Raw genomic sequence first — 25,310 nt, 5'->3', positions numbered from 1 at the left:
ATTTGCTCTTAAATAATTACAATCAGGTATGTACTGTGGATTTTTATAAGAGATGCTATACCTACTTGGGTTCATTGAAACTACCTGTTATAATTACAAATTAGTTCTGATCAGCTCAAGATTTAGTGGAAATTAAAAACATCAACTTACACTAAAGTACATTTAGGATCACAAGTTACTAAAAAGCAGTGGTTTCTTTCAAATATTTATATGTTGCAACCTTTATTTTAAAATGTCAATTGCTTAGCAGAATTCCGATTTCCTAGCCTACAGAATTCAACACTTTACACTTTCTCCTCCTCCCACTTCAAGAAAAATAATTTCCAATTAGCACTCCCTGGAAATTTTCAGACTGTGCCAGGGAGAAAAATCAGGTGGCAGCCAAGACAGGATGCAGGGGATACAATGTTTTATTATGGTCACCATGGCAACAGTGTGGAAAACCAAGAGCCACGGGGCAGTAGCTGCAACCAGGTCAATAATGCACACAGAGACATTGTGTAGATAATCAACAACAGGGCCCTTGGTTCTCTTCAATGTGCAAACAGCTGAAGGGCAAATCAATACAGCAATGGGAACAAGGCTGCCCCAGCTCTATTTCCCATAATACACCATCAATAAGTACTGAAGAAACCCAAAAAATAGAAAGGCTACTTGATTTTAGTTCTATAGGCATTAAAATGAATAGCCAGCTTAAAATCATTTCAAACTCTAATGACTCAAATAAATACCCAAAACATTTCAATAACTATATATTTATATGGGATTTTCAGTATTTCTCTTTTATGTTGTTACAACACACCCTTAAACAAAATGTTTCAGGTATTAATTAGATTTTACTGTTCCTTACAAAGAAACAAGGAAATATTTCCTACAATTTACAAGTTAGAAAATCCAACTTCAGAAATTTTGTCAAATATTTGAAGCACCGTGTAAAATAGTATTAAGTGAATATTTCCTAAAAAAAATCTATTTAAGCCATTTTATTAAATGAAAACATTAAAATGTGTCACGTTCTGATTTACTTCTGCTAATAACCATTCTTTTACCTTAATAAAATTATTTTGTTTCCCCACTTCTGTTATGAGCACAAAAATATTTATTTTAATGTACATACCCAGAAATTACTACTACCACAAATGCATTTTTAAAATGCTTTTCTGGTGTTTTTAATGTGCCATAATAATTTGGTAATCAAATAGCCTGCTGACAGTTACAGTAATTCTGGGGACGAGCTATGGAAATCATAACAATTTGCATTTCTAATATGCCTGGTTAAACATCCCAAGTTACTATTACGAAAGGCACTGTTATTAAATAAAATTTAAGACTGAGATAGACAAAATTTGGCAAAAGACATCAGTTTTAGAGGGTGTTATAAAGGAAGTGAGACAGGTTACATTGGGAGAGGTTTAAAGAGAGAACGTCAGAACTTGGATCTTTGTCAGCAAGACACTGCCAATTAAAATGAAGCAACAAAAATCAGGGATGTGCACAAGATGATAGAATGAACCACTGCAGCATCTGAGAATTATAGGGTAAGGAAGAATGAGAGATAAAGAGAAATTAGATTATGGAGGGATTTGAAAACAAGGCTGAAAATGTTAAAACTGTGGCATTGATAGACTGGCTGTCAATGAACACAGGGAAATGGGGTCGATGGGTCATGGTATCTGTTTGGGCATGGGCCACAGAGTTTTGAGTAAGCTCACATTTACAAAAGGTCAAACTTGGAAGATTTCAGCAGAAGATGATCTGAGGTAGGGGCAGAGACTACCGATACTATAAAGACTGAACAGGCAATTTTGGTGATGGAAGGGGGTATGGAATCAGAAGCTCAGCTGCTGGCCAAATTGGATACCAATGTAAGCAGTGAAGGAAATGGATGGAAATGGTGGCTGGAGAACAGAATGAATATCAGAGACCGAAAACAATAACTTTAGTCATCTCAGTCATTAAATAATAAAATTTCTGCCCATCCAATTGAGAATATTGGATGAAGAGAGACATGGAGGTAAGGGAGAGCTAAGAATCCTCAGTGTCCATGAAGGTGATAGTGTGCAAGTGAAAGGGTGGCTGTATACAGAGGCTGAGGAAGTATCCAAGAATCAATTCTTGGATTAGTAAGGAGTAGAAAAGCCATTGAAGAAAGTGCTCTAATTACCACTGGATGGACAAGAATGGAACCAGAGAGGCTTGACCCTCCTCTTGGGCAATAGTTATTTACACAGTGAATCAGTAACATCCTCTTTTCAATACTGAATATTGCATTAACTTACAATTACATCAAGAAATTCCTTAATAGTTTTTAAACATTTAAAATGGACAACTAATGTGTCCTATGGTTTTAGCTTATATTTCATATCTATGCAAGCTTGTAAAGGTGTTATATAATTAAAAGTAGTTGATATAACAGAAGTTGAAGTCACCCAAATTAAATCCTAGCATGTGAACAGAGATTATTTCCAATAAGGTTTGAACAAGCTGATTACTGTCAGTGGACCAACATTACAAGGGAAAAGCTGGTTAGTCTAAAAGGGTGAATCTAGATAACTGGCAATGCACATCACCATAATATATTAGATAATGGGAATAATGTCTGGCAATAATTATTGTTTTGAAGGCTGCCAGGTTCAAATATGTCTCATATTGGTACAAAGATTTCTTCAGGCCAAGAAAAAAGTAGCAAATATCTCAAGTAATTTAAAAGAGATATTGATAGTACTCATAAGGAAATCGATATTGTGATGCTGCCTACTTGGGAACAGCAAAACGAATGCTACAAGATGGATCTCACCAGAAACAACTGCATTAGATCATATTGATATTAAAACATTTCTTAGTAACCAAGATAAAAATGAAACTGAAGAGGCATAATTTTGATTTATCCAGTTTAATTAATGAACTCTAATATGTCACACAATTTAGTATGGTAAACTTGTTTTACAAATGGCATGATCATATTTTAAGAATGATACCACTTATAAATGAGGCATCAATTTTACTATCAAATTTCCATGGCTTGAAGAAATCTTCACAATAATATGACTGCAAAAAGTAATTATGCATGACAGTTTTATTTTAAACAAAGCATTTTGTCTTCATGCAGACTCACCATTGCACATTTTCTTCCTTTCAGGCTGCTTTAACGTTTGTTGTGGGCTAGCCAACTCTTCAGTCCTTACAAAGTATTATCAGCAGAAAATGGCACATTCCCAGTTAGTAACACATTTTTATCCACTTAAGAGGCTCCAGATTGGGCCTTATTTTTCTTTATTCTAAAAAATGTTCCACTGTTTTGGGACAAATCATGATCATTATCATTATTTAAAAAAAGAGGTAAAGAGATCTAAAGTGGCAGAAATTCACATATGCCACACATTTCCATTTCACTTAAGCCAGAAACTCTCTTTTAAAGAAAACTGTAGTGGATATATTAGGATCATAGTGGCATAGAAGGTAACCATTCAGACCACTGAGTTCACATTGGCTCCTTGTACAACAATCTATGCAGTCCCATTCCCTTGCTCTTTCACTGACCTGCAAAAGCTTACCCAATACCTTTTTTAAAGCCCTGATTAATTTAGTTTCCAGCACTCTTACAGAACATAACCATTCTCTGCATTAAAAAGTTGCTCCTTTAAATCTGTGTCCTCAAACCATCTGCTAGTGGGAAGAGTTTCTCTCGAGTTACCATAGCAGGTCTCCCTTTCAATATTAACTACAAGGGGAAATCACCCTCCATTCACCAGTGTAACCTTGCAGTTGAAATCCCTCAGCCTGGAACTACTTTAATAAATCTTTTTAGCACCCTCTCAAGGACCTTCACCCACTTTCTCAAAACTGGTATGCCCCATTTGTGAATGGGATATTTTAACATTGACAGAAGCAGCTACCTTGAACAAAAATAAATTCCTTTTACTCTTCATTAAAATATGGTGGGTATATGGAATGAGATAAGGTAAGGTAGATAAGATATCTTTATTAGCCACATGTACATCGAAAAACACAGTGAAACACATCTTTTGCGCAGTGATTTGGGGGACAGCCCACAAGTGTCGCCACGCTTCCAGCACCAATATAGCATGCCCACAACTTCCTAACCTGTACGTCTTTGGAATGTGGGAAGAAACCGCATCACCCGGAGGAAACCCACGCAGACACAGGGAGAACGTACAAACTCCTTACAGACAGTGGCTGGATTTGAACCCAGGTCACTGGCACTGTAAAGCGTTACGCTAACCACTACACTACAGTAGAGGTGCGTACAATTACAATGTTTAATAGACGTTTGGACAGATTCACGGATAGGAAAGGTTTAGTGGGATATTGGCCAAATGGGAGTAGCATAGGAAGGCACCTTGGTCAAAGTGGACGAGTTGGGCCAAAGGGCCCATTTCCATGCTGTATAACTATGCCTGAGTTATAAAGTGACACTGGATAGGCTGAATCTGTTTTCCCTTGAGCAAAAGAGGCTGAGAGGGATGTGATAGAAGTATATAAAATTATGAGAGGCATAGATATGGTAGATAGCCAGAGTGTGCATCCTGTGGTTGGGGGGGGGAGGGGGGTGGGGGGGTAGGGGGCGGGGTGGTCTAGAGCTAGGAGGCATAGATTTGAGAGAGGGAGGAAATTTAAGGGGGATTTGAGGGGTAAATTTTTCAGTGTATTCAATGTTAAGAATGAGCTGCCACAGGTGGTGATGGAGGCAGGAACAGTAGCAACATTTATGAGGCATCTGGACAGGTGCTTGAATGAGCAAGCCATATAGGGATATATGTGGAATTATATAGTGGAATTAGTACAGATAGGCATGATGGTCAGCATAAACATGGTGGGCCAAAGGGCCTGTTTCTATGCTGCATAACTTTATAAAGTTAATGTAAAAAGAATCTTGAAACGTGCAAGATGCCGAGGCTTCTCTGCAAAGTGGATTGGGGAAGGACGGTTCCACTTGTGAGATGATCTACAATTTGAGGTCATTGTTTAAAAGCAAGGGATCACGTCTTTAAGACAGATGAGTAGAACATTTTCCTCACAGAGTAATGAGTCTTTGGAATTATTTTCCTCAAAGAGTGGTGGGATATTTTAAAAGCAGAAGCAGATAGATAAACTAGGAGGTTAGAATGGATGGTCAGAAGTGTGCAGCTCAGGTTACAATCAGATGAACCATGATCTTATTGAAGGGCAGGGCATACTCAAGCAGCCAAGTGGCCTACTCCTGCTCCTAACTTGTTAGTTTTAGTTTAAAAAAAGTGTATCGGAATCAGTTTGATGACACAGTCACCAAGAAAAAACTTCAAAATTTCAAAATAAATTGGTATTCCACATGAATACCTTTATCACAGTTAAAATACTTAGGAAATAGTGTATCTTTAGGCAACAGAGAGGCTTGATGTGTTTTTTTTGCCCCAGAATGCAAGGACAGATAACATTGTGATTTCAAATTATATTAAAGACAGAACAGCTATTAGTCTAAGCGATGGAGCAGAAAATTTGGTGAACTTGGCCTCGCACATAGTTATAATCTATGTTATCAGTCAACAGGATAACCAATGTACCTCACCAGGAACATGTGCAGCCAGGAAAAACCTGGTTTGAAAAGGCTCTCCTATAATAGCATGGAATTAGTATATTAAAATGTAACAGTTAAACCACATATCACTGTGATTTACAAAAGTCTCACCCTATTACTTCAAGGAACTCTGATTTATGAGGCCAATTGAGCTTTCTAGCTTTAATTCACATCTCCAGTTGCAACAAAATTATAGCTAAATCTTCTTGAATGGTAAAGATACTAGGAAGAAACTGAATAATTAGTGTACATTTATTAGGCTCACACATGGGGAGTGCAGGAAACTTATTACTGCAAAATGATGATCTGCTTCTTTTACCTGCCCTGGGAGCTCTTGCACCATTAATCATTTATGCAGTAATGCTTTTGAAAGACAACCTTCAATCCTGATATCAGATGTCATTACTGAGCAATCAGAGAATGCCAGTGAAACACATTATAAATGACAAAGGTATTTTCAATCACTTAGGAATTTGGTGACTCAGAATATTGAAAAATTCTTATTGGCAATTGACATTAGTAAATGTCTACCATCTTGTATCACACAGTTACTAAACCTATTTAAAACAGGAACTAAAATTTGAGTATTTTTATTTGTCATGGGTTAAATTGGTTTCCATTTGTTCTATATTTTATTGTCATCCTACCTAGACAGACATTTCACGTAGCAGTTAGCATAAAGCTATTACAGTGCCAGCGACCCGGGTTCAATTACGACCGCAGTCTGTGAGGAGTTTGTACGTTCTCCCCACGTGGGTTTGCTCCGGTTTCCTCCCACATTCCAAAGAGGTACAGGTTAGGAAGTTGTGGGCATGTTATGCTGGCGCTGGAAGCGTGGCGACACTTGCGGGCTGCCCGCAGAACACTCTACACAAATGATACATTTCACTGTGTGTTTCGATGTACATGTGACTAATAAAGATATCTTATGCAAAATAATGCAAATCTCAATTAACGTACAAAGTCATAACCAATTCCAAGCAGTGCAGAAAAGGGCATGGTATACCAATGCAAATTAATAATTTATCTATATTTGTAACTCTGTAGAAGATAACCACACAATAGTGGTTTAAATAAATTATATTAGAAAGGATGGACACAAGAAAAGGCAATTGATCATTAAAAATGAATTGGCTTTACCACCTGTTGTCTTTACATTAAGTAAAGCCTTTTTCTACTAACGATATCCTCGTAAGTTGGAATCACTTGTGAATAATACAACTCATTTCTTATAGTATATGCATTACTACACAAATCTTTCACATATTTTCTATCTTTCTATCAAAGTAATGTAATGTACACATTAACAATGAAGGTGTTTGGAGTGTGAAGATGGGCATTTAAACCTATCGAACTGCACCTCAGAGATTGAATCCAGCCTGACTGGCATGTAATCTCAGTTTTGCTCATGCTGTATATGCCCACTGAGAAAATCTTCTGCAAATTGGCCTGCTGGCGCTATGAGAAAAGGACTGGTAAGGTGCAAGAACTACTATTAGTCCTTAGACAGCTTACAGGGGCTGGGAAGCAAAATCATCGACTTGATTGAGCAGTGACTAGCAGCTCCTTTAAGGTTTAAATGTGGGACCACATTAACCAAATTAAAATTTTAAATTTACCTTTGGGCTACATTCCCATTGAGGAGTTTTGGGCTGTCACTGTGCCTCTGATGAATAAATTGATCAAAGCCTATTTCAGGCTTCTGCCCTGGATGCCTACTGAGCTGTCTGATCCAATATGGTGCACATTCAGCTTAGAACGAGCACATGCACTCTAACCACTATTTGGTGCCTGTAAAATGGATGTACAATCTACTTCCTAGAAATATATTTTTAAGAGAATATAGATTAAAATTCAAATACTTTTATAGAAAATGATTAGCTATCACATATCATACATGCTTGATATGTTACAAAAATAAAATATTAAAGTAGGAATGTATATTTGGTAGTCCAAATGGCATTGTACACTATTTGAAGTTAATCTCTACAGTCAATCTTCAATTATTTCTTATTCCAACCTCTCAACTGCACATTTTGGGGCCCAAAATCATGGATTGACAGGTTATATTGTTATTTCCTGCCAGGTAAAACCTGTAGTGTGTATTCGGTATTCAACAATGAAACCTTAAATGTAATTGCAGCCTTGGATAACAATTTATAATCATAAGCATCCTGAATGGGGAACTTATTTCTATTCTTATTTCTTATATTCTATTATGCAACATAATCAAGGTGTCTCAGAAATAGATGCAAATGACATTGCTCATCTGCACAGCCTAAGGCCTCTCCAGCATAACTAGTCTGCTGCACTGATGGAACAATTTTGCCCATTCATTTCAATAGACCTACAGTACTTGCATCAGATTTATCCAGCATTGAGTATCCAGCATCCAGTACTTTCCAGCCCGAGAGCTGGGAAATCTACATGGGTTTGCATTGTCACATTAAAGCTCGACAAGGAGTGCATTGGCACAGTACCGTTATCATGGTTTGCTGAGCGAAAGGCTGTGTTTCTAGCTGTTCTTAGGATTAGCCCAGTAACAGGCACAACTACCAGAAGATCTTCAATGTTACCTACATTTAGGATTTTTGTCCCCACAATGTTGTTTCCTGCTAATAATTATTAGCCAAGTTGTGAAGCAATTCCAATGGAAACAGCAAGTGAGCATGAATTGTGAGCTATTTCAGGAAATTATTGTTGGATAAAATAGTACAGATTTTGACACAGATTCAATGGATTGAAAGGTCAATTCTGTTTTCACATATTCTTTCAAAATTCTTGTTCAAATATAGATTGACGTGCTGTTGGTCTACATGGTTTTATTTTGTAGCTTTGTGTTAATCTAAACTAAGTACACCATATGAAGGATGTGATTATACTGGAGAGTGTGCAGAGGAAACTCACCAGGATGTTGCCTGGATTGGAACATTACAGTTATAAGGACAAACTGGTAAGACTAAGTTTGTTTTCCATAGAGCAGAGGTGGCTGACGGGCGATTTGATAGAGGTATATAAAATTATGAGGGGGATAGATAGGCACATAGCATAGGGGTTAGCATAACGCTATTACAGGGCCAGTGACCTGGGTTCAATTCTGGCCACTGTGTGTAAGGAATTTGTACATTCTCCCCATGTCTATGTTGGTTTCCTCTGGTTTCCTCCAACAAGACATTAGGTTAGGAAGTTGTGGGATGCTATGTTGGCGCCAGAAGTGTGGCGACACTTGTGGGCTGCCCCAAGAACACTATGCAAAAGATGCATTTCACTGTGTGTCAATGTACACCTGACTAATAAAGATATCTTATCTTATTTTCCCACGGTATGCGTGTCTAACCAGGGAGATCACACCAGGGTAGGACTTATACAGTGAATGGCAGGGCCCTGAGGACTGTTGTGGAACAGAGGAACCTAGGAGTACAGGTGCATAGTTTGCTGTAAGCAGCGTCACAGGTAGATGGGGTGGTGCAGAAGGCATTTGGCACGCAGGCCTTCATCAGTCAATGCACTGAAGATAGGAGTTGGGAAGTTATATTGCAGTTACACAAGACATTGGTGAGGCAGCACAGAGTATAATGTACAGTTTTGGCCACCCTGTTATAGGAAAAGATGTTATTAAACTAGAAAGAGTGCAGAAAAGATTTACCAGGATGTTGCCTGGACTTGGGGGCCTGAGTTACAAGGAGAGGTTGCATATACTAGGACTTTATTCCCTGGAACGTAGGAGATTGAGGGGTGACCTGATAGATGTATACAAGATTATGAGGGGCACAGACAGAATGAAGGCACATGGTCTTTTTCCCAGGGAGGAGGTGCTAAAAACAAGAGGGCATAGGTTTAAGATCAGAGGTGAGAGATTTAAGTGGGACGTCAGGGGCAGCTTCTTCACACAAAGGATGGTGCGTATTTGCAATGAGCTGCCAGAAATAGTGGTTGAGGCAGGAACACCAGCAAAACTTAAAAGCTATCAAGTACAGAGGTTAGAGGGCTGTGGGCCAAACATGGGCAGATGGGATTAGCTCGCTGGGCAACACAGTTGGCATGGACAAATTGGGCCAAAGGGCAGGTTTCTATGCTGTACGATTCTATAAAAGGACATAATTTTAAGATGAGAGGTAGGATGTTTAGAGTGGATCTGATGGGGGATTTCTTTTCACAGAGGGTGCTTGGTGTCTGGATTGTGCTGCCTGAAGAGGTGGTGGAGGCAGATACTCTCAACATTTAAGCAGCAAATACCTGAATTGCTGAGGCATAGTAGGCTACAGACCTAATGGGATTTGTGCAGATAGGTATAACGGGCTGAATGGACATGGTGGGCCAAAGGGGCTGTTTCTGAGCTATACTCCAAGTATACTAATAATGGAAAAAATAAAGGAGATACTGGCCAATGTAATGAACACTAAAACTTCTGAGTTATAAGATATCCAAAATTTGAATACAAAACTTGAATGGATTACCAAATACAGAATTTAAATTTTGATTCAAAATACAAAAATCAAAGTATGGTTAATTGGTGACTTTCCATTTTTTGTTAAGATTCTATGAATAACCCTGTCTTGCCTCATTTTGATCATGGATCAAAATAGTAAGATGCTTAAACCTTGTGCTTCCTTGTTCTTTCCTCTTCACAAGCAGCAAACAGTATTTCAAGCTTACACCAGGGATGGCCGAAATAAGTGTCAATTCTGAAACTGTTTTACTAACAATAACTTGAGGTAACTACATTCAAATCACCTTTGATTCAGTTTTAATCTCCCTTCCCTCAATTTGCACACCACAGGTGCCATCATTTAATTACTGAAAAAGGGATCAATGAAATGTGTTTTGATGGGGAATCTGCAAATTCTGAACAGAGAAACTGCACGTGTTTCAAATTAACTGAACATTTTCAGTGTAATGCTGGAGTAATCAACAAATATTTACATACAAGGAAGGAAAATAGTGGAAACTAAAGGCCTTGGACAAAATGTAGAAAATTCAAGAAGAAAAGCAGGTAAACTCCATCCAATTAAAAATAAATTATAAATGAAGTGCCCTCATCCTTCTGTTTTTCTTTCCACAGAGACTGCCTGATCTGCTGAGTGTTTCTAGCACTTTGTTTTATTTTAAAAGTAAATGATAATTAACTCCTTCAGCAGTAAAGCACAAGTGGGCATCTCATCTGGATTTACTACTCCTGCACCCAATTACTGTATAAAGCTTTTATCAAAAGATTTTCAGATCACATCTTCAAGAGGCGGTGCCTTAAGAAGGTGGCATCCATCATTAAGGACCCTCACCACCCGGGACATGCCCTCTTCACATTACTACCATCGGGAAATCGGGGAGGAGGTACAGGAGCCTGAAGACCCACACTTGATAATTTAGGAACAGCTTCTTCCTCTCCGCCATCAGATTTTTGAACTGTCGATGTGCACCACCTCATTATTCCTCTTTTGCAACATTTATTTTGTAACTTATAGTAATTTTTATGACTATGTCTTGCACTGTACTACTGCTGCAAAACAACAAATTTCAGGACACATGTCAGTGATAATGCCTGATTCTGATTTTATGCCAACACCTTTGTTTAACCAAGGAATTAAACATTCCTAAGCACAAGAGCTAAAACTGTCTATAATCAAGAACAGAAAAAAAAACTATAATTACTTAATTGGTTAGTTAATGCCTATGGAAAAAAACAGAAGTCAGTTTGATTTGAAATACTTCTCCAGGAGCAGAGCTATGGATGTGACTTAACTAACAATTGCCATGGCAAAGGTAGATTTAATTAAGTTTAAAGAAGATATGAAGTCATGTGACATAAGAATCTACTGCTTCACAAGTTTTTCAACAACTGCAATCAGTACAATCTTGCTTTCCACTATATCAGAAACCATTTGAAGGACACAGTGAGCTATTGAATTCTTCATTAGGTTAGGTGGCCATGGAAGCTACGTGCAAGTATACTATTCTTTCCAGTTTCCAAGAGTGGTTCGCAGCTCATCTGTTTAGCCCAGGGCTTCATATATCATTCAAAGTTTGGAGGGATATTGGCCAAAGGGGAGTAGCTCAGATAGGCAACTTAGTTGGCATGGACGAGTTGGGCCAAAGGGCCTTTTTCTGTGCTGTATGGCTTTATGACTATGTGGGCTTCGCAGGCTGAACCAGCATTTAATTGCCCATCCCTAGTTGCCCTTCAGAAGGTGGTGCTGAGCTGTCTTCTTGAACCACTACAGTCCTTGAGGTATAACCACAATGCTGTTAGGTCGGCAATTCCAGGATTTTGACCCAGTGATGGTGAAGGAATCGCAATATATTTCCATGTCAGGATGGTGTGTGGCTTGGAGGGCAACCTCCAGGTGGTGGTGCTCCCATGCTTTTGTTGCCCTTGTTGCTCATGGTAGAGGTCATGGGTTTGGAATGTAGTCCAAGGAGTCTTGGTGAGTTGCTTCAGTGCATCCTATAGATGGTACAAACTGTTGCCACTGTGTGTCAGTGGTAGAGTGAATGAATAGATGTTGATAGGGTGCCTTTCAAGAGGGCTGCTATGTCCTGTATGGTGTTGAGCTCAAGTTTGTTGAAGCTGCACTCATCCAGGCAAGTGGAGAGTATTCCATCACACTCCTAACTTGAGCCTTGTCCATGATGGAAAGGCTTTGGGGAGTTAGAAGGCGAGTTACCCATTGCAGGATTCCAAGCCTCTGATCTGCTCTTGTAGCCTCATTGTGTAAGTAGCAACTCCAGTTCAGTTTCTGGTCAATAGTAACCTGCAAGATATTGATAGTGGGGGATTCAGTGAAGGTAATGCCATTAAATGAAAGGGGTGTTAACTGGATTTTCTCTTGTTGGATATCATCATTGCCTAGCACTTGTGTACCATGAATGTTACTTGCCACCTATCAGCCCAGGCTTGTCTGCATTTGGATGTGGACTGCTTCATTATACGAGGAGTTGCAAATGGTGCTTAACATTGTGCAATTATCAGCAAACACACCTACTTCTGACCTTACAACTGAAGGTCATTGATGAAGCAGAAGAAAATGAATTCTGCCCTTTCACTTCATCAGAATGATAGAAAAAAGAGAGGGCTATGTGGGAGGGAAGGGTTAGATAGATATTAGAGCACAATAAAATGTCAGCACATTGTGGGCCGAAGGGACTGCACTGTGCTGTAATGTTCCATGTCCCACTGAATTTGCACCAGATTAATCTAGCATTGATTGAGCAGATGAATTTTCCAGCCTGAGATTTGGTATAGCTGCAGAAGTTTGCATGGTTATGTTTATACTGCGTGAGGAGTCCATTAGGAGTGAAATGCTATGCTACTGCCACTGCTCAAGACTAGCTCAGTTATAGGCAAAACTGTCAACAATTCTTTGTGAATATCCTACGAGTAGGATTTTTGTCCCTGCCAGCAATCCCATTTGATCTCATAATCCAGATGAAAGAGGGCACATAACCCATGCTAGTTCATGAATCCGGAAACCCAATCTACAGTCCATATTTTGGTTTCACCAGTTGTTGCTCCTCACTGCATTTATCCATAGACTTTCTGTAGGCTTTTACATTATGACATAAGGCAAAAGTAAAGTTACTTTAACTCAGTAATCGCTACTAGGAATCCAGGATTAGTGAGATCAGTGAGAGCAACTGCATGTCTCCTTTATCTAATGAGATTGGAGAATCCTATTGAACCATGCTAATTCAAAATTGAAAAGTGCAAATATTGTCAATATAAAATCACAAACAGAAGCAAAATAAAGAGCAAAAGAAAAACATAACTAATAAAGAGATAATAGTTAAAAAGGAGTACTAAAAATGTTCTGATTTTTTAAAGTCAATAATTAAAAGGAATGAAAATTCATACTTAAAGGTACATTTTTAGTGCAAGGAAACACCTTTAGTGAATGAATATCTAATTAAAAATTCACATTAAGTTCAATAGACAAACTCTTTGTGGTGTGATTACTTGGTTAACTAGTGAGTGAAACACTGCACATTCACACTTTTTCCCCACGTATATCAAAACAATGTCTCAGTGAGATATTGGTATAGAGCAGCTCTGAAAAACTGTGCAACTAAGACAACTGTATCTCAGGTTCCACCCTTGTACATGCACAGTTAATGGAAAATGCTGTCTATTTTACTCCATAGTAATGGTGATTTTCATCATTATTTCTGCAGGAGAGTACCAGCCATAGCACCATTCCTCTGATGCTAGAATCAACCTCACAGCTCTTCTCTGCCCTCGGTCCATTTCTGACAATCACATGAATTGGAGACAATACACAAAATGAAGACTAACCAGTATTCTATACTGCTTGATTATGACTTCCTTTGACATGTACTCTGCTGAGCTGGCTATATTGTTCAAAATTCTGTTGACTCTATTGACTTCTGCCTTGCAATGGCAGGATGTTCAGTATTTGGGTAATTAAGATTTCTAGTCTTTGTTGAACTTCAAAAATACTTCGAACATTTTAACTATTTCCCTATTCTACTTCCTGTAAATGGGATGGTGGACATGATTAAAGTGTCAATGCCACGATTGAATTATAAGAGTAGTACCTATCAGCTTAGCACTGTGATGTTCCTTTAGAAATCCTGTCAATGATGTTCTGTGACCAGGGCAAGCAATTAGCTTTGCACTTGAGGCAAAGGGGAACTAATCTTGCAGAATGTGGCCATTTCAAGCCCTGTAGCTGTGGATGGGAATGGCTGAACTTCAGAAAAAAGGGTGCAAGGGAAGAGCAATAAAGTAGTTCACAGAGAGATTACTGAAAGTATAAAACATAGTTGTTCCCACTGGACTATATGACATACTTGATTCCTCAGTACAGGGAAATAACACAGTAATTATTGTTGGAAAGTTCATAGTATAAAGTCGGCATTTCCTGAGGAATACAATCGTCTGTAAACAAACTCTCCTCAGCTATCGGAGAATAAAGAAAGTGAGGTAGGCTCCATGGACTCGCTAAGCATCTTACTCCTTCTGCCAAAAGTTAAATCATATCTGGCAAGTCAGTACTGACTCCAGCTGGTAGCAACATCTTCAGTCCCCTTGACTTGTTCTCTGAAATTTCCCTTCCCGCATCTTCAAACTGCCCACTTTCCTCAACACCAGTGAAAAACTTGTGAAAACCCAATAGTTCAGCGAGCTTTCAGTTCATGAACCTAATCATTTCCCCACAGGTCCTTCTTACTTCCTTTTCATGTGATGCATTTTGTGTATAAGGTACATGAGATGGAAAACTGATTATATTCTACAATCACAGCCTCAATGTAAAAGTAGCAACACTGATTGGGAGGACAATGTACCCTATTTATTTTATGCAGAGCTTTGCTCTTCCATACATGTTCAGACACTATATTTGAACTTTTCTTTCCTCTTTCCCAATCTATGAAGGTCATTCAAGAAAACATGTGGTGTATATTCTTTGGAGCTGCCACTCTGGCATGCATACTTCATTGAAAGCAGAGTAGTAAACCTGTTTACATGTACTAATGGAGTTTCTACCATACTTAATAAGTTAAGACAATGATAATTCAAGGCTACATCAATAAAATGGGCAGGCATCATCATAACAGCTTGCTCTTGATTCAAAACTGAAATGGATCATCAGAAAATATGAAGGAGGTGCAAAAGTAGGTCATATTGCTCTGCAAGGTTATTCTGCCAATAAAAACAATCGTGGCTTATCTGATCTGACCTCAAATCCATTTTCTTGCCTGATCTCTATCACTCTTGATTCCCTTATAGTGCAAAATTCTATTCATCTCAGTCTTGAATATACTTCCTGACACAGACATCCAGGGGAGAGAATTCTTAAGATTCTCAAAATTCAAAGCAGAAATTCCTCTTCAACTCATACTTAAACAATCAACCCTTGATGCAAGACCATGCACACAGGTTTTATGCTCCCACGCCAGTCAGAGTTGTAGAGCACTACAGCACAGAAATAGGCCCTTTGGCCCATCTAGTCCATGCTGGTCTAGTTTTCTGCCTAGTCCCGCCTACCTGCTCCCAGACCGTAGCCCTGCATACCCCTCTCTCATTCATGTACTTATCCAAACTTCTCTTAAATGTTACAATTGAACCCGCATCCACCACTTCTGCTGGCAGCTCATTCCACACTCGCACCACCCTTTGAGTGAAGCAGTTCCTCCTCAGATTCCCCTTAAATATTTCACCTTTCACCCTAAACCTATGACCTCTAGTTCTAGTCTCACCCAACCTGCGGGGAAAAAGCCTGCATGCATTCATCCTATCTATACCCCTCAATTTTGTACACTTCCATAAGGTCTCCCTTCATTCTCCTGTATTCCAGGGAATAAAGTCCTAACCTATTCAACCTATCCCTGTAACTGAGGTCCTCAAGTTCTGGCAACATCCGTATAAGTTTTCTCTGTACTCTTTCAAGCTTCCTGTAGGTAGGTGACCAGAAATGCACATAGTGTGCTAAATTTGGCCTCACCAAATTATACAACTTCAACATAACATCCCAACTCCTGTACTCAGTGCCCTGATTTATGAAGGCCAATGTGCCAAAAGCTCTTTACGACCTGTGATGCCACTTTCAAGGAATTATGGATCTTTGTCAAAGGCCTTGCTTAAGTCCATGTAGACAATGTCCACTGCCTTCCCTTCATCAACCTTCCTGGTAACTTCCTCGAGAAACTCTATTAGTTTGATTAGTCATGACTTGCCACACACAAAGCCATGTTGACTATCCCTAATCAGGCCCTGTCTATCCAAATACTTATACATCCTGTCCCTCAGAATACCTTCCAATAATTTACCCACGACTGATGCCAGGCTCACCGGCCTATTATTTCTTGGCTTATTTTTAGAGCCTTTCTTTAACAACGGAACAACATTAGCTATCCTCCAGTCCTCTGGCACCTCATCTGTGGCCCAAGACGTTTTAAATATCTCTGCCAGGTCCCCTGCAATTTCTGCACTAGCCTCCCACAAGGTCCAAGGGGACACCTCATTAGGCCCTGGGGAGTTATCCATCCTAATTCACCTCAAGACAGTAAGCACCTCCTCTTCCGTAATCTGGATATGGTCCATGACTTCACTACTCTTTTTCCTCAGTTCTTTAGACTCTGTTTCCTGAGTAAACACAGATGCAAAAAAAAATCCATTTAAGATGTCCCCCCATCTCTTTCGGCTCCACACACTGATGACCACGCTGATCTTCAAGAGGACCAATTCTGTCCCTTGCTATCCTTTTGCTCTTAATATCGCTATAGAAGCACTTCATCTTTCCTGTCAAGACCCTCAAAATCTTCATTATGTCACTGAGATTGTCTTTTATTTTTCTGAATTCCATTGAATATACAGTAGGTCTATTCTGTTTAATCTGTCCACATAAAATAACTCCCTCACCCTGGAAATTAATTCAGTGAAAACCTTCTCTGCTCTTCCTCTAAAGCAAAATGTATTTTTCCATGCCAACTCCATCTTGTGCTCTCTTTGTTCATTTACTTTCTTAAAATGTTGATATATTATTCATTTGCTGATTTGTAGTGAGTTTAATCTTGTAACTAATCTTTTTATTAATTTTAGTTATGTACTCCTAGCTCTTTATAATTTAGCCCACAGTCCTCAGGAAGGAAATGTTAAAATACTCACCAGCCAATTCGCCACCACTTTAAATTTGCAGCCTGCTGTCTTAATCTCTTGATGCTTTAAACACTTGCCCGTCTCTCCTACTCTCTTAAGCTCTTTGCCCTCTCTTTTGGTGTTATAAATTCTCTGTCCCTCTTGTGGCATTAAACTCCTAATCTGTTCTCTCATTGCTCTGGAAGTTTGTAAGAGAGTTCCCTTTTCATGAATGAATCCACCCAACTACGACAGAGCATTAACATTAATGCTTCAATATGCTGCGACTCAAGTCTATAAAAGCGTATTGGGTTGGGGGGCATTTTGGTTTGAATACCAGGCCTCTGAAAGATCTTAGTCTGCATTACTCCTTCAGGAATCATACTCCACTGTAGAAACTGCATAAAGTTGTGATTTAGTCAATATTGTGTAGAGGTAAAGATCAAAGAGAATCAATGTCTGTATAATGCTGCACAAGGCAAGTCCGATACAAAGTAAATGGATGAATTGGACTGCTTACTCCATTATCACCATGTACTTGCCTTTTTTGCTGTTTCAAAGTCAACAATAAACAACTGCATTATACTAAAAACCACTGTTAAATAATGTTAAAAATAATTATGAACTCTGCAGCAAACATTCAAAGTGAAGAAATCACTGTGTTAGCAGAATGCAATCATTATGTTGATCTGAACAGTCCAAGGAAAGATCCAGCATGCAGTGGAGAGCAAACAGAGGCAATCTCATTAACAAACAGCCAGCGGTCGTAGCAGACAATGGATTCTGAAAGGATTTGAAAATCATAAGATAAGGTACTTCAGTGTATCAATGAAATCAAGGGCAATGAGACCCACAGGCAAGTTTGCCACAGTGCACTCAACAAACTAAGCAATATGGCTATAGGCAGCAATGACCCTGTCCATCAACACCTTTAGCCTTAATTGAGATAATTCAGCCCTATGGAGCCAACAGCGCATTTCAAGCTTACTGTGCTTCTTAAAGAACCCATTTACTGCAAATACCACCTGTGTTTTTTCCATCCAATGTACTTTCAAGATCATCTCAATTTTTGAGCAGCCAATATAAACATAACATTTTAGAACATAAAAAAGAACTTCAACACAGGGTTTGAAAACTACATTGACATTTTAAATTCATACAGTTCTCTGCTCAAATAACTATATTTCAAGTGGTAACCAATATTATTTACTAGGGTCAAATGTGAAAAATTAGGTGGAAATTTCTAATGTTACAGAAAACTGAAATAGGATTAGAGTGGCTATGTGGGCTACATGGCTATTTTTATTACTCGTTGGAAATATTCAACTGTGCTTTTTTAGACAAGAAATTCCACGTAGCAAGGTGCACTACATATTCTTGTGGAAAAATTCAAAATGTACATCAAAATTGTGAATTCTAGTTCATTTTTACAAATGTTGATACATTAACCTAATAAATGTTGAAAAATAAATCATGCTGCCCACAAGATTTCTGCAAAAAGCAACCCAAGAATCACTTCATCCCATTCACAAGCATATTCCCATTCCCTTTTGTTTGAACCATCTGAGGGGAGGTAACTTGGCAGAACCCTTCATCAAAAGCATCATCCCTGCTTCATTCCTCCCAGCAACTCTGACATGTTTTTCCTTGAATCTTTGATTACCCCTTTGGCACTCTGCATTTCTTAGTTTGCATTAAAATTGTGACCTCCCTCCCATTTGATGCAACACACTATTCCTTGTCTTCTGCCTGCAGTTTACACTGGCATCTTCCACTGCCTCAATCCCAAATTCATGTTAACACTTGAAAACCCTGGGCCCTTCTTTGGCTTGTGACAGCACTTTTAAAACTCCTCTTGCCTTTCAGTTGATTCTTTCTTCCATCTTATCTCCAGTCTCTGAGTTACCCCATTCCCATCTATTTTGTGAAATCAAGAAAATGAACAATTTTAAAGTACTACAGGGACTGCTGTCACAGCAGTGATTCTTTTCTGTATCTTCAGTAGACCTGAAAGAGGAATGACACTAAAGGGTCAACTGAGGGTCAGAGGTGACCAATTTTAGAATCATAGGTACTTGAAAAGCATATGCAATTACACAGACCCAGCCACATCCACATCCACAAGCTTTACTGATGCATTTAGCTACGCACATGCTGTCCCCCCCCCCCACTAGAGAGCAATGCTAATGGAAGATCATAACTTAATACTGCTTACTCTTATCACTGAAAAGACAGATATCAGTGTCAAACAGCACTGAGAACGTAACTACAGCCTAAAAGCAATTTTGCCCTTTTAGAGAGACCTGAAAAGCTAACCCTATTACTCTAGCTGCTGTAACATCCTCCTTTTAATCATGTATAGGGCAGGAACTTTAATCCTCCCAAAAATAAGTTAATTGAGTGGTATTCTCCAGCAGACTGCATCACTCATTGAATTCAGAAGTTTAACACAATAGTCAAAAATATTCATGAAATAGTATACCAGTGTATTTAGTTAGTTACAGGAAAAAAATCAATAGAAAGGTAAAAGGAGCTGTGCTCATTCATGCAAGGTATGCCATAGATATACTCACTGTCCATTTGCCTGGTACATAATGAAGAAAACATTTCAATTTCAGATGCTTATGAATCTGCCTCATCTTTCATAGAGTCATACAGCAAAGAAACAGGCCTTTCGGCCCATCTAGTCTATGCCACCTGATAATCTGCCTAGTCTCATCTACCTCCACCCAGACCATATCCCTCCAAATCCCTCCCATCCACGTACTTATCCAAATTTTTCTTAAATGTTACAATTGAACCCGCATCTACCAATTCTACTGGCAGCTTGTTCCACACTCGCACCACTGTCTGAGTGAAGAAGTTCCTCCTCAGATTCCCTTATATATTTCAATTTCACCCTAAATCTATGTCCTCTAGTTCCAGTCTCACCCAACCTTAGGGGGAAAAGCCTTTATGCATTCACCCTATCTGTACCCCTCATAATTTTGTATACCACTACAAGATCTCCCCTTATTCTCCTGCGCTCCAGGGAATAACGTCTTAACCTATTCAACTTTTCCCTATAACTCAGGTCTTCGAGTCCCAGCAACATCCGTGCAGATTTTCTCTGCATTCTTTCAAGCTTATTGATATCTTTTCTGTAGGTAGGTGACCAGAACTGCACACAATACTCTAAATTCGGCTTCACCAACATCTTGTACAACTTCTTCTTCTCCATGGATTGTCACCTTGTCGTGGTGGAGAAGCTTGTGCGGTCCTCAGATCCCGAGAGCGATGCCGTCTGGAGCTATGCTCCTGGTAGGGTCACCCATGGCAGTTAGGTCGATGGTGAGGTCCCTGACAAAGAACAATCCAACCAAGGCCTCAACGGTGAAACAGACAGATGAAGTTATTTCAAACTCAACGGCTGTGAAGGCGGATGAAGGCTGCAACAAATCCATCAGCTCCAATCATCGTGGTTTCCATGCCATTGGAATCAGTTGGTTGACTTGTGAAGTATCGTGTGCTTTTTGCAGTGCGACATCAAGTACACGTTAAATAAGTACACGTTAAACAAATACACGCACAGGTGTCTTCACTCTGTGGGCTACTTCGGATCAACGGAAAGAAAACCATCATCCTCGACCTCAAGGGATAGCCACGACGACGATGACAACTTCTTCATAACGTCCCAACTCCTGCACTCAGTGCCTTGATTTATGAAGGCCAAAGTGCCAAAAGCTCTCTTCATGACCTTATCTACCTGTGATGCCACTTTCAAAGAACTACAGATCTGTATTCCCAGGTCCCTTTGTTCTATCACACACCTCAGAGCCCTACCGTTCACTGTAAGTCTTACTCTGGTTTGTCCTCCCGAAGTGCAACACCTCACACTTGTCTGCATTAAATTCCATCTGCCAGTTTTCAGCTCATTTACCTAGCTGGTCAAGATCACACTGCAAGCTTTGTTAGCCTTCCTCATTGTCCACTACACCCCCAATCTTGGTGCCATCTGCAAATTTGCTGATCCATTTTACCATGTTATCATCTGAATCATTAATATAGATGATAAACAAGAGACCCAGCACCGATTCCTACGGCACACCACTAGACACAGGCCTCCAGTCAGACAGACAACCATCTACTACCCCTCGTTGGCTTCTGCTGCTCAGCCAATGTTGAATTCAATTGACTACTTCATCCTGAACGCCAAGCAACTTAACCTTCTGGACCAGCCTCCCATGTGGGACTTTGTCAAAGTCCTCGGTAAAGACAATGTCCACTGCTTTTCCCTCATCGACTTTCTTGGTAAAACCTCAAAAAACACTAAGATTGGTTAGCCATGACCTACCACGTACAAAGCCATGTTGATTATTCCTAATCAGGCCCTGTCTTTCCAAATTATATATCCTGTTCCTTAGAATATCTTCCAATAACTTACACGATTGACCTCAGGCTCACTGGCCTATAATTTCTCAGCTTATTCTTAGAGCCTTTCTTGAACACAGAACAATATTAGCTATCCTCTAGTTCTACAGTTCCTCTATCTGTCTCCAGAGCAAATATGGATGCAAAAAATTTATTTAAGATCTCTCCCATCTCTTTCGGCTCCATGCATAGATCGCCACACTAATCTTCAAGAGGACCAATTTTGTCCCTTGCCACCCTTTTGCACTTAATATAGCTATAGACCCTTGGGATTCTCTTTCACCCTGTCTGCCAGAGCAACCTCATGTCCTCTTTCTGCCCTCCTGATTTCTCTCTTAAGTGTTCTCTTGCATTTCTTATACTCCTCAAGCATCCCACTTGATCCCAACTGCCTATACCTGATATATGCCACCTTCTTTTTCTTTATAAGGGCCTCAATATTCTTCGATAACCAAGGTTCCCTAAACCTGCTAGAGTTGCCTTTTATTCTAACAGAGAACATACAGATTCTGTACTCTTAATATCTGTTCCCCTAATCAATATCTGTTCTCCTATCACTACTACACTCCCCTCTCTTTCCCCCCCACCTTCTGAGCCGCAGAGCCAGACTCAGTGCCAGAGACCTGCCTGCTGTGGATTTCCTCTGGTAGATCATCCCTCCAAACAGTATCTAAAATGATATACTTGTTATTGAGGGGAATATTTGATGCAAAGTAATGATATTTTTACACGGCTCCAGTCTCAGAAGACCAAATGCAGGTACACAGAAGTGTTCTCTCTCTATTTCTTACATCAAACTCTTTGAGGTCCCGCAAATGTAATTGATGATTACTGTTACATTGGAAGAAGGATTCTGTTGTGAATATCATATTTAATGCCATTTCAAAAAGAAATTTTCATTCCTTCAGTGTGAAGTAGAGAGGAACCTGGATTCAATGTACATAATACACTGAACTGTTGTTGCATCATTCATTAGTGGAATTCTTATTGAAAATCTGACATTACTGAAATCTTCAACATGGGGATAGTATAGCAGCAGGATAAAGTTTCATTTAGCATGATAAGGATGGCAAAAGAAGAATAATAATGTGCACCTGCAGCACACTTTAGACTGAAACCAAGATGGCCAAAGCCCACCATTTTAGGACACAACAGAGATATTTGTGGTTAGATCCCCTTGATCACTTTGCAGCAAAGAACAATTAAAAAAAATTGAAACAGATAAATGGTAAATATGTTATCAAAATACACTAGAAATCAAAGTGTATTTTGGAAGATCACAAGATATAGGAGCAGAATTAGGCCATTCAGCCCATCAAGACTTCTCCGCCATTCAATCATGGCTGATTTTTTCAACTGCATTCTCCCCGTAACCCTTATCTGTGTTACCAATCAAGAACCTATCAATCTCTGCCTTAAATGCACCCAATGACTTGGCCTCCACAGCCTTCTGTGTCAATGAATTTCATAGATTCACCACCCCCTGGCTGAAAAAAATTGCTCCTCATCTCAGTTTTAAAGGGATGCCCCTTTATTTTGAGGCTGTGCCCTCGGATCCTAGACTCTCTTACTAATGGAAATGTCCACTCCATGTCCACTCTATCCAGGCCTTTCAGCATCCAATATATAATACAGTAATTATACTATATTATTACAAATATAATTATTCTATAGTAATATAATAATTATAGCATTACTATATGATATAGTTATACTATAATTAATATATAGACTTTTTAGCATAACTTCTTGTCTTGGGGGTGAGACCCCCTACCCTCCATGACAAGAAGTTACGCTAAAAAATCTCTGACTATTAGTATTTATGTAATTGCTCAATGCATCTGCTATATACATGGGCCAGCTTCTTACTGCAAAGTCACAGGGATTAAAAATAGTCAGTACAGGGTAGGAGAATTGCAATGCTATAATTTTCCACATCTCAGCAAGTGTCACTGATAAAACTGGTGTTGGCATGCTATGCATTTCATTAGGAGTAGAAAAAACATTTTAATACTCAAAATCTGATCAGTAACAATATATCCAATTACTAATAACTAAAGGATAGAAAACATTAATAGCAACTAGTTCATCAAATACAGCAGGTAGTCTGTCTGTGCAATAAATCCAGTATGTGGTAGCTACTTTTGTTACAGTTTATGGCAACATGGGATGACTTGGAAGGTCTTTACACTTTGGATTAGTTTACCTGATCCACAACATTATCCCACCATGGCAATTCGTAAGCTGCAGTGCAAGTCTCGCTCTTCAATCTCTTTCAGAATTTATGGAAAGGAAGGTACAATGATTTATTTACCTGGCATTTTCCTGTGCGAATATCGTACAAAGCCATTGAGCCATGTCGAGCTCCAACTGCTATTCTGTTACTCCTCTCACAGTAGCTCACCATGTAGAACCTGAAATCCACAGAGAATAAGGACTGAAAATATCAAAGTGTTATCACAATGATCTTCAAGAGCAGCAACGTGCAAATCAAAAATCATGTCACAAAATTATAAAAAATATTATTTACCATCCTGTATCAATAACATGGTCACTGTTGGAAGTCAAATTTTCTTTTGCTCTCAAAACAAATGTGTAAGGTGATCTTTGGCAGTTATTTGTTAACTTGCCAAGGATTGCTCAAGGGCTAACAAACTATTCCAGTAAAAAGGCAATTAATAAAACATAGAATGCAATGATGATCTTCCAAACTAATTAATGCTCATCTCATTTTTCAGACAATGTTGCTGATGCAGTATGACTTCAGAAGATACTCGATGTTAATTGGCCATTGTATCCTTTTGAATACAAATATTAAAACATAATAGAGTTCGAAAAAAATCTCACTTTAAACTTGAGATTGATAAAAAATATGCCAAATGGACAATCTGTTGCTATAAATGGCTTTTTCATATGAAAATAAAATTTAATGCATCCATGATGTAACTTTCTTGGAACTTCAGTGTGATTTCTTGGAAACAAGACTACTGATGATCTAAAAATCTCACTACTAATGCAACCTCGTTATAAAATCAATTTCTGAGTTAATTTCTCTTCTCTAAGGAAAACACCAAGACATGTCACATGCTCTGAACACATGTCTGCATTTTCCACTTTTAGAACTGACATTAACTTATTCACAGATGGATTACCAGAAGCATTAAGTTTGAAATGTCTGCATCATGGTGCTATTACATAACAGTTAAGGGATTGGTCTGGTATCCCAGGACCTGGACTATTAATCCAGAGGCATGGATTTGAACACATCTTGGTCACTGGGAAATAAATAACTTCAGAATTAAAAGGTGGTACAAGTGTGAAACCACCCAGATATGGTCTAAATGTGACTCCAGATCCACAAAACAATTCACTCCTAACTGTTCTCTCTGAGACAATTGAGAATGTACAATAAATACTGGCTGTGCCAGTGATGTCCACGTCACATGAATGAAAAAACAAAGAACTTTATTTTGAGATGCACCTTACGTAAAATCAGTACTGGTGCATGTTTTTGGTGAAATGATTGTTCTCAGGGCTCAATATAGTGTACATAGTACATATATACATTTTTGGATGAATTGTACCAGATACCACATTGGTGAAGGCATTGACACACAGGCAATGAACATCTGCCGGAAGCATACAGAGTAGGCAGATCCTTTTGGAGTTTGACACTTTGGCCAAAGCCCACTCATATCCTTGAATGCTGAAGACACATCCACTGGAAGGTAGAAA

The 25,310-nt window shown here is 39.0% G+C and overlaps 1 protein-coding gene across 4 annotated transcripts in view; it reads right to left on the bottom strand.

Annotated features, from left to right (window-relative positions):
* LOC127567567 (WD repeat-containing protein 7) overlaps nucleotides 1-25,310 on the bottom strand; it is a 499,658-nt gene that overhangs the window by 81,780 nt on the left and 392,568 nt on the right. For all 4 annotated transcript variants that reach the window (XM_052010610.1, XM_052010607.1, XM_052010608.1 and 1 more), the window contains one exon: nucleotides 23,890-23,989. In XM_052010610.1, coding sequence (XP_051866570.1) covers nucleotides 23,890-23,989 — 100 coding nt within the window. The remainder of the gene's footprint in view (nucleotides 1-23,889; nucleotides 23,990-25,310) is intronic.

This window comes from Pristis pectinata, chromosome 2 (genome assembly GCF_009764475.1).
Source record: "Pristis pectinata isolate sPriPec2 chromosome 2, sPriPec2.1.pri, whole genome shotgun sequence".
NCBI classification, from domain to species: Eukaryota; Metazoa; Chordata; class Chondrichthyes; order Rhinopristiformes; family Pristidae; genus Pristis; species Pristis pectinata.
The sequence above is the reverse complement of the archived record's forward strand: the minus strand, read 5'-3'. Positions and strand labels throughout refer to the sequence as shown.